General features: G+C 34.6%; 1 protein-coding gene across 6 annotated transcripts in view; it reads left to right on the forward strand.

Moving 5' to 3' along the window:
- PTBP2 (polypyrimidine tract binding protein 2) overlaps window positions 1-9445 on the forward strand; it is a 53277-nt gene extending 43832 nt beyond the window's left edge. For 3 of the 6 annotated variants that reach the window (XM_074876568.1, XM_074876572.1, XM_074876571.1), the window contains 6 exons: window positions 4766-4920; window positions 6376-6409; window positions 6839-6931; window positions 7316-7532; window positions 7635-7712; window positions 7861-9445. In XM_074876568.1, the coding sequence (XP_074732669.1) occupies window positions 4766-4920; window positions 6376-6409; window positions 6839-6931; window positions 7316-7532; window positions 7635-7712; window positions 7861-7993 (710 nt within the window). In that variant the 3' untranslated portion in view covers window positions 7994-9445. The remainder of the gene's footprint in view (window positions 1-4765; window positions 4921-6375; window positions 6410-6838; window positions 6932-7315; window positions 7533-7634; window positions 7713-7860) is intronic. The other 3 variants (XM_074876567.1, XM_074876569.1, XM_074876570.1) reach the window with 3 other exon arrangements.
- Window positions 9446-11042: the final 1597 nt, after the last annotated feature.

The raw sequence follows: 11042 nt of genomic DNA on the forward strand, positions 1-11042 counted from the left end.
CTTTTGCGTGCTCGGAAAGAATACCATAAGTTGAACCTGTGGCATTCTTGTTAAAATTCTTGCTGTAGCTGTTCTATTATATGTATATAATGAGATCACTAACAGAAAATGTTGTAAGGACTCAGTTCTGACTTTTGCCTATGTTATGCTATTATATGCTGGATAGTTGTACAACTTGGGTGCCTTTTTGTTGTTGGCTTTTTAACAGTATACTGTAATTTATATGTCAGAAGCAAGGCTTAGGTTCAACATAATTTTGTGAGTTGAGTTTTAGTGACAAGATGTGAGTCTTGTTAGTCTTGGTGTTTAAATCTGCATTAATACTAAACCATTACATATCTCAATTCCATTCTGGATAGAATTAACCCTCCTCTTCAGTAAATGTAACTTTATGATGTAGTGTAGTAACACTTGCAGTGTTACTACTCAGCTGTTATGCAGAGATTTGAAAAGAACCTGCTATCTCCCCCAAACCCTTTCAGGCTAAGTATAAGAAGCAGACCAGTAACAAGTACAAAAAGATGGTAGTTATTTGACATAAAGCCACGAAAAAGGTTCATAAAAGGACTAGGGACTAAATTCAGTTCTCAGTTGCAGTTATGCATATACCTGCATTAAGATGACTGCTCCTACTGTCTATGGTTTTCACACATAAGTTCACCATATATTTTTAGTACTGCTTTAATTTTCCTCTTTAAAAATGGCATTACTAATTTGCATTTCAGAAGTCATGCAAAAAGATGCACTGAGGGGGGATAAATAATGTGACGTGCTGCGTTTAAACCCCATTGAGGAAAACAATTTCAAAAGACTAGGAAAAAGGTGTATAACTGTATATTTTCATTAATATCCATAAGAAGCAAAAATTTGTTACCTACAGTTGTTGGAAACTAAAATAAAGCTAGTGACAAAGCTTTCTAATACCAGTTGATCATGTTGACAAAGTAGCTTACATTTCTAAATAGTTTCAGATAAGTCCTCACATCTTAAACAGCGTGTTGCGTGGTAAGTAACAATCATAATACAAGTTGTTCTTATTTTTATTAAAAATTTTTGACTTGTTTAAACCAGAATGGCAAATCAGAGTGCAGTGGAGACCTACAGAACAAGAATTGTTTTCTTTGGGTTTGTAATTTGTCTGACCTTTCCAGGAAATGAGGTCTCTGTGTGCTATGTAATCGGTTAGAAACGTATCAAATAGATGATCCTAGCCCACATGCATCATTACTCATTTGTCTACTGCCTCCTCAGCTGTGATGAAATAAGGTGTCAGAAATCTTTGAGACTGTAAATTGGACATCTTTTCAATGAGTCTTGTTATCTTTTGAAAGAAGGAGAAAATCACTAATGGACAGAATGGGCTGGCTTCAAATGAATTATCAGAAGCAGATGGTTGATCTTTTTTCTTTTTTTTCACCTCCCATATGAAAAGATATACACATCCTCCCTCCCCTCCCCACCCCAAAAAAGTTACAGGAGATTTTAGAGGAAAAAAACCTTTGCATAAACAGCAGCTGTATTGTACTGAACCACAGCAAACAAAATGTTTTAAATAAGAAGTACTTAGTTGCAAATACTAATATGTAACAATACTTGTAACTCCAGTTCAGATATTTGTTTAATATTACAGCTGGAAATATGTTGTTGTGGTTAGGGCTTCCACAGCTTTATCCCTTGCTGTCATTGCTGGCTGTCTTTATTAGTCCTTTCCACTAATGCCCCTTCTTAAGATTCTTGTTAAATTAATCTATTTCAAAGGATAGCAATTGAAAATATTTTTGTATGAATGGTGTTGAATTAATCTTTGTTTTTAACTTCTTCAGTGGGACCAAAGAATGTCCTGGAGAGAGTCTGATGCTATGAAGAATTTTCCCTTTTAAAGTATGAATTACTTGGCTATACTCTGCCAAACTATGGGAAGAGCCATAAAAACTTCACTAGTCATCTAGATTCCTTTAATCCTAAAAATGCTGGACTGACTTAAAGCTTCTAAGGTTAGGGAGAGGTGCCTAGACGTGCTAGAAGATTTGAAATGCTTTAGTGTCTTGGCATTTTCTAATACCTAAATGATTGCAAGTGACCTAATATAGAAAAAGTTGTTTCCCTTCCGGTGGACATCTGTCACACCTTACTGTCATTCTTCACGTTATGTTTCTGTCTGTATGACCTCTACAGTAGCTGAGTGTAAATAAACATGATGTTCAGCATATGCAATACAAAGCACTCAAAAGAATGTTTCCAAAATGATTTTTTAGAACAGAACCGGATTTTTTTAAAGTTGTTTGAGGAGTTTAATATTGACAGGTTTCCCTGTGTATTACAGTCTGATTTTTGGGAATAAACTATTTCTTCCACAGGGTTACTTTCTTTAACTGCATCCTTTATTAATTGTTTTTTCTTGTAAGTAAAGCTATTTCTTCAGCTTTAACCCAAGAGCAAAACATGCATCATATTTATGTTAGATTTTTGCCTTGCTATTAATATATGTAAGTATATAGTACTACACTTTCCTTTCACACACACTGGATTTCGAGAAACAAAGTTGCCATGCTTGGACTAGCAGTGGTCCATCTAATTTCACGTCCTTTCTCTGACAGCTAGTGTTACTTCTGTGTTCTCTGATGGAAGCCCAAGCGCAGCCCTCATAAAGGGTGATCAGACAGTAGCATAGCTGGGGGGAGTGCTTTCATAACCCCCAGCTAGCTAGTGCTTGTCTTACGTGATGAAGCGTATTACACATCACTTTATTGCCTATATAATGTAGCTGGCGGCTGTTTCCATACACACCGTCTAATACAGTCTCAAATCTGTTAGACAAGGTAGGGTTTTTCCTTCTTTTTATGTATTACAGTCAGTCCCACAAATACCACATATAATGCAATAAAAGATCATATTTGTTGCCTTTTGATTCAAGTAGATTTTTCTTTTATCTTGTGGCATGAGAGATGACTAGAATTGTCATTACTCAGAACTTTCTATTCCTCTGGTTTGACCCCTGACTACTAACATTTTTAATCTTTTCAACTTTATTGGAAAGCATTCCATATCTTTAATTTCCTTTCTTAGAACACTTACTGGTTTTTTTTCTGCATGTGCTTTGACAGGAAATGACCAGAAAATATTTTTCAATGCTTGATCAGTAATACTGTTAAGCACTTTCACAAAGCAGTGATGAATGTCCTGTTCCCTTTGAGGGGTCATTTGTCCAGCCCAACAAAATCTCTCTCTCTCTCTTTTTTTTTTTTAAATTACTTGTTTTTCACAAATTTGTGTAACAAAACATAAGTAAAGACTTAGAATGAAGATAGAAATATTTGCTAGGAATTTAAAAAAAAAATAAATTGTAACCTTGCTTACTTCCCCCTTCTGTCCCCCTGTATGTTCACTTTTGATACTAAACCTGGGATTAATCTCTTTAAAAAGAATGGTTGAATATATTTACTGTTATCTGCTTAGTATTTGGGCATTGACTGAAACTGAAGAATTTATTTTCTCTTATGACTTTGTTTAAAGTAAAACTTTATGTGGGAGGGAAAGTAGTCTTGGGTGCATAGTGTAAACATATTTAGACTGTCTACCTGGCAAACTGGAAGATTAGTTGTGTTGTGTTAGCTTAGTGTATGCTAATATATTTTGCATGATCTTTAATTTAATATCATTCACATAGCTTTGAGGGTTTATCAGAAATTATTCTTTTCAAAATTCACTATTCAAAATCTTTTATCTCCTTTATTCATTTGTGAGAGTGGTGAGTTTGAATGAGTGGTCTTGTTGTCTGAATGTTCCATTGACATGTCAAAATATATTAACATACAAACATTAGAAATTTTGCCAAAATACTGAAATCTTAGAACCCAATTGCAGTAAAAGAACATAAAATACTGAAGTTACATTTCTTTATTGTTTTTTACACATTTTGCTACGTCGGTGTCCGTTTACTGAACTCTGAAAAATGTGCAATTTTTTGATGAAATATGATAAAGCTGTTCCTGTATAAACTATGTATAGTGCATACGTATCACAGGAACCTTTCACAGATCCTGGGAGTAGCACACTCGCCTAGTAACCCAGTGACTTGACCAGGCAAAACCAGCAGGTCTCTACAGGATCTGAGTTTCCTTGTAAGAGAAAAAATAAACACAGGTGAAGGTTTAGCTAATGGTAACATGCGTCTTCAGGGAATTGGATTACAAAAGTCTCAGAGTATAATCAGTGGTGCTACTTTGAATCTTGCATTTAGAAGGTTGCTGCCTCATGTCATTTAAGCTAAGGCTCTGAGAGATATGTAGGCCTTTTCACATGACCAACTCCAGTGTTGCATATTTAGTCTGAAGCATCAAGTTGAAGTAAGGAATGCCTCTCAAAGGGTGATGGGAAATAAGGATGTAATGATGCAGAGAGCACAATTAGTGTTTATTCTTACAGATTTGATCAACATCTACTTCAGACCATTTTGATAAACTAGACACTAAGCATTTTGGGAGTACAGTGGAAACAGTTTTGGTGTGCAGGACTGCTTATTTGAAAAGAAAGAACTTTTTACATCTCATCACTTCTTTGAAGACTTGATCTGAATCAAAAAAAAAAATTCGCATTTCTCTTCCTTATGTTAATTTAACAACCTGTTTCACAACCCTTTGGATGAATTGAGCAGTGGAATGGTCTGCTTTGTAGAGTGTTGTATGCAACACCTGTACTGATGTAGGTACTTTATTATTAAACGACTTGTGTGTGTTTCGTAAAATATGCTTTATTTTAAAATTAGGGCTTCCTGTTGCAGCTGTTCCAGGAGCTCTGAGTCCTTTGGCTATTCCAAATGCTGCTGCTGCAGCTGCAGCTGCTGCTGCTGGCCGTGTGGGAATGCCTGGAGTTTCAGCTGGTGGCAATACAGTCCTCCTGGTTAGCAATTTAAACGAAGAGGTCAGTAAAACAATTCTACTTTTTTTTGTTTCCCTCTTTAGTCATACTTCATTTGTCAGTATTTTATAATTTCTTTGCATTTGGCCTCTTACATTTGGATTTTAAGCTCAAAGTATTTTTGCTGTTCTTTTTAATAATCCCCCAAAGTTAATTTTAAAGACATTATTGTTGAATACTTTTGTTTTCTCAGGTAGCTAACAATTTAAAATGCCCTTTGATAGTCGGCTACCTATTTTTTCTAAGAAAAATGTGGTAACTACTGCATGTTTGACATTTGAATTGAAAGCTTTATTTTTACAAAATAGCAACTATGCTTTCTTTTGCAATTATAATCATGTAAACTAGAATTTCTGTTTTGTTTCTTCTAATTGTTTGCTATTTCATTTCATGCTTGTATCTCACATTTTAAGGTCTTAATTTATGTGAACTACTCTAACACATTTTTCTTTGAAGGTTCTCCCAAAGATCTTGACGAGGCAGTCTTCCAGTCTCTCTTAGTAATTTTTTTCTTTGCAGTTATTCATTTGTCTTTAAAAAATAATAATAGAAAAATGGTGGCAAAGCATTTTCACCTTAACTGTATCTTTCTTGCTAACTCTGAAATCTAAAGGGGTTTATTTAGTTTTGCATTTTTACTGTCCTTTATGTTTATTTTGATGGCTGTGAAAGCTGGTATGAAATGTGGGAAGTTTGTATCAGTCTAGCTGTTCCATTTTTAACTGGCCTCTGTCACTGTAAATCATTAAGCTTTTTTTATCATCTGGTACTATTTTGTCATCCACAGTCTTGCATGTTAAAATGTTTTAGATCAGAGTGCCATTTTGAGAGATTTTTTGCCTGCATTTCATAACCAGCCATGCTTACGCAGTTAAAGTTCAAAGTTTAAAATTTCTATTGCATGCTTTTTTTAATTTATTTTCATGTTGAGATGAAATGCTGTAGTTTACTCTTGATATGAATGTACTTTACCCATATTTGTCTTGGGTGACTACATTTTACTCAGTTTTTCTTGTACAGTACATAAACCAACCATTTTCTGACCAAATTCCTGCATTTCCTATGTACTGACCTATATTTTATTTTTTTTTTGTTCCCCACTTCCTTATTTTTTTCTTCTGCATTGCTGTATTCCCTTCCCCATTTCATCCTTTTCCCTTTGTGTTCAACTTCCCTTTCCTTGTCTTTACCCAAATTCCCATGCCCTTCCCTGTCTTACCCTTCTCCTCGTCTTTGTCTATGTTCCCTGTCTTCATTCCCTATGTTCATGCTTCTGTGCTTGAACAAAATGTTCCTCGGACCAACTTGCCCCAATTAACCGCCTTGAAACCATGATCCATGACCACCTCACCATTCTGCGGGAACCACCCTTCGTTATGGATGATCTGTTCATCTCCGCTCTTCCTCGACTCTTCTCTCTTCTTGTCTTACGCTGCTTGCTCTTCTCTCCTTCTAAAGATGGTTACGCCCCAAAGTCTGTTTACCCTCTTCGGTATGTTATTGTTAGCACTATACTTTTATTATTGATTTGATTTTGTTTTGGTTTTTGTTTTTTTGTTTCACCTTAATTCTTATTTGTAGCTAGCACTTTGGCTTAAAGTTGAATAGTAAATCTTTTGCTATTTTTCTTTTGCTGTTTAAAACTCCTCATAGACACAGATTTTCTTTTAATGCATGCTAATATATTTTGCATGATCTTTAATTTAATATCATTCACATAGCTTTGAGGGTTTATCAGAAATTATTCTTTTCAAAATTCACTATTCAAAATCTTTTATCTCCTTTATTCATTTGTGAGAGTGGTGAGTTTGAATGAGTGGTCTTGTTGTCTGAATGTTCCATTGATATGTCAAAATATATTACTTAGGTGACTGGCTTTAAAATGAACTTTTTCTTTTGGGTTACCTTTGACTTTGAAAAGGTGTTTATGGTGATGTGCAGCGTGTGAAGATTTTATACAATAAGAAAGACAGTGCTCTTATACAGATGGCTGATGGGAACCAGTCACAGCTGGGTAAGATTAGTTTTCTGTTTATATTCCCATTAGTGTAGGTACTTGAAATTATGCTGTGTAAAATCAGGTGAACTAAGCATGCTTACATTTGTCATTTTGTCTTGTATTCTGGTTACCCACAAAATCCAAAATCTTATTTGCATGCACTTGTGTTCCAGAAGGTCTGCACAATATCCTAAATGAATTGAACAGCTGAATTGCATGTGATGGTCTTTATGCAAATTTAAATACCGATGCAGATTCTGCAGACCTAGTTCTTGATGCTAGTCTTTTAGCACATTGACCCTTTGATTTGCTCGAGTATTTTTCTTGTTTGCTTGTGTGATGTACCACAAGCTATTGAAAAGCAACACTGAATTGGGTAAACTTCTTTGTCTTTTTCAGCCATGAGCCATCTTAATGGACAAAAAATGTATGGAAAGATTATTCGGGTTACTCTTTCTAAGCATCAGACAGTACAACTACCTCGAGAGGGACTTGATGACCAAGGGCTGACTAAAGATTTTGGTAATTCACCTCTGCATCGCTTCAAGAAACCTGGTTCAAAAAACTTTCAAAATATATTCCCTCCTTCTGCAACACTTCATCTATCCAATATTCCGTAAGTGTTGGCTGTCAATAAGCCAGTAGTATTAATGTGGATCACAACACACTGAATTGACTAATAATTTCTTGCTTATGCTTATTTTCTTCCTGTGTGTAGACCATCAGTAGCAGAAGAGGATCTACGCACATTGTTTGCTAACACTGGAGGCACTGTGAAAGCGTTTAAATTTTTCCAGTAAGTAACTTTTCTGTGCATAGCTCTAACAAAAGACTGCCTAAGTACGTTTTTGCAACATGTCTTAAGGGAAAGCGCATAGAGGATAGCAAATGTTAGGAACAACCCCTGCAGTGTTCGAGTTCCTAATGCCATTATTTTGTTTCAGAAGAGATCACAAGATGGCACTTCTTCAGATGTCAACAGTAGAAGAAGCTATTCAGGCTTTGATTGATCTTCACAATTACAATCTGGGAGAAAATCACCATCTGAGAGTTTCTTTCTCTAAGTCAACTATTTAAAAAGGCAGATTGAAAATGAGGGTGCATTGCATTGTTTGGTGTTGTCACCTATTGACTGTTCAGGAAAGTGGGGACCAGAGTTTGTCTTCTGTTGTGGTTTTTTAATTTTTTTTCATGCTGTTATCATTCCTTGGTTGTTTTAAAAAATAATAATTAAAAAAGCAGTGATGCTAACTGCTGTTGTTCAACTGATGTTTAGACAAACCATCATTTTGTTTAAAAGATTTCAAGTTAATACCACAGTTTTTCAACTTAGTTGACGTACGTGCCTTAAAAAGGAAAACTAGTACTGCTGGAATTGCATAACTAGTAAAAAGCAAATTTGGTTGTCTGGGGCACATTGTTACATGATAATTTAAATATGTTTAGGCAGGGGTGTGTAAAAAGGTTAAGCTTTTCTTTCTCCTGCTTGATAGATTTCTTTATCTGCTGGCTTGTCACTTACTTTTCTTTTTAATTGGATAAGATGCATTACGCTGAAAGAGTAAAATGACATTATTTGATTTCTGCTACTTTTTGCTTTGTGCTTTTTTAAAAAAAGGCCTTTTATATTTCATGGTTCTGGTCTAGATTCAGTTATGAATGTAGGCATTAGTTAAAATTAACAAGGTACAGAATATTAATTTCTTAAAGGACAAAAAGTGACTTCTGTGACTTTGAGCCCTACGTGAAAAGCATTGTGGAATCTTAACCTTTTTGTACACACTCTTGTGGGATGTATCATATAAATGTCGGCACTAAGTAATGTCTTGTTTGTGGCTGAATATTTTTCGTAGATGTTTTTGAAGTTGACATGACTTATGTGCATTTCAATATATATTGCCATCTTTAGTTTGTAATTAAGATATGGAATATGGTCGTGGATTTCTGAGCATGTACAGACTGGTCAAGCTAGTTCAGGAAATGGTGCATGTATTTTTCAATGATGAAGGAAGTTTGCTGCAAAGGCTTGCAGGAAATTTTGTGGCAGTTTTCTAAAACTGACAACCAGGTGGGACCAAAGTTTATGTGCCTTTAGTCTTAATTTACCTTGCATTGTAATATTCAGTTTTAATAAATCTCTTCAAAATATTTTGTATTTAGAAACTGATCTGACTTTACTATAAACATGGCTCAGAATCTACAGATCCAGTTAATTTGAAAGCAGTTCTCTGTCAGTCTGAACTGTTACCTTGATTCTGTTTAAATGACCAATACTTTTTGAAATTGATGTACTTAGTTTCAAGATTCATAGATTCTGTTATCTATGTAGAAAAAAAATGGTCATGTATATTTTCTATTAGTTGAGTTTTTACATCTTTAGAATTGTAAAATTCAGTATAGTTTGAAAGTGGCACAATTAAAAATTAATTTTCTAACAAAGTTGGGAGGTTTGACGGTTGTTTAATTTCATTTTGTGTGTACTCTGCTTACCTCTGTAGCATGCTCAATAAACACTTCTGTAGCTCTGTATTCACCTTTTCTGTCTTTCTCTGCTGCTTTCTCTCTCTCCTCTTCTTTGTTTTTCACTTCTACTGTGCTTCTAAATTCATGTTTATTCTCTGCCAGGGTGGGAAAAGCATAATATTAAAAAATACAGTTTATGGCTTTTTACCATAAATTGATGCTGTGAAAAATACCAGCTCTATTTTCAGAAAGATAGTGACCCCTTTGCAGGCATATGTGCATATTAAACATTTCCCACCCTGTTATAACTTACTGCTTTAAAGACATAACTTTTATTGTAGTTTGTTAGCTCTCTCTTTCTATCTTTTTAGTTTTTAAGCAGATTTATGCACTAATAGATCTCTCAGGTTTGCCATGCTCTCTTGCTGCAGTTTCATCTTTCATTTTTTTTTGTGTCTGCTAAAGATTTTTCTACTAATCATACAGTATACTTATGGGTTAAAGTAACAAAGTTTTTAACATTAGATTAGTGGACAATACATATTCCAGACCAGGATATTTCACCTTTTCAGAGGTAGGGGTTCAAATGAATGTAAAACCAGTTTGGGCACTTTAATAGTGTTTCTTCATACTTCTTTGAACTGATTGTTGTGGGGTTTTTCCCCTCTATTAGAAATAGGATTAAAACTTTTACATAGTCCCCTTTTAAGTGTAACTGTATGATCATGAAGCATTACATTGGTAGAAGCTGTCAGTGTTGAATTTGAAGCATTTTTCTGTCGCTTCTCCAGTACAACTACTGTAGATTTATTGATGTCAGATTACTTTGTGACCTGATGTCTGATCTCTGGGTTGGCTTTCGAATCAATAAATAGCTATCAGCTTTTTAAAGGTCATGGTATAACATAGGGGGTTTGCATTAGTCTTTACTACATTAAAAAAAAAATGCATTAGGTTCTTACCTGTTTTATCTTAAGTTATACTCCAGGTAGCACAGTGATCACCCAGTCTGAAATGCTAGTAGGATCAGATTCATCCATACATGAAATTTGTGAATCAACATCTTTTTACAACTCAGGCACCCAAGCGCATTGATAGGACCATCTCCCTATTAACTTGAACAGTACTTACAAGGTCTGACTGAGCTGATCTTTTAAATTTTTCATCTATATAGTATGATGTCCTATATTTTTAAAAGTAAAAATGTCAGATTTCCTTCTCCATATCAGAATGTGCTTGCATGTTTCAAATAGAAATGTGAATTTAAATTTACCATTCCATGGGTTCAGCTTGTGCTGAACTCTTTCCACTCTAAAACATCTGTATCAGATAGCATACAGTGATTGCCATGTGTATAATTCTGAAATAACTTTAAACATCTGCAGTGCTTGAGTGTTTACAAATACAGGGTTTTTGTAAAACTGTAACTTAACTCATCTCTTGCCAGGCTTATTTCCTTAAAAAGAAGTTTCTATACTTCTTTTCTCATTTTGAAAAGTTCTGTGGCAAAAACCTCCAGGGAAAGAATATATATTGAATTTGATTTGTTATAAATTCAGTAACTTTTATTATGAGGTTATATTTGTATCAGACAAAAGTAAAAGTAATGATAGTGATAATTGTCATGGAAACTTTTTTTAATTAACTCAGTGAAGAAAATCAC

The sequence above is a fragment of the Strix uralensis genome, chromosome 8 (assembly GCF_047716275.1).
Source record: "Strix uralensis isolate ZFMK-TIS-50842 chromosome 8, bStrUra1, whole genome shotgun sequence".
Lineage (NCBI taxonomy): Eukaryota > Metazoa > Chordata > Aves > Strigiformes > Strigidae > Strix > Strix uralensis.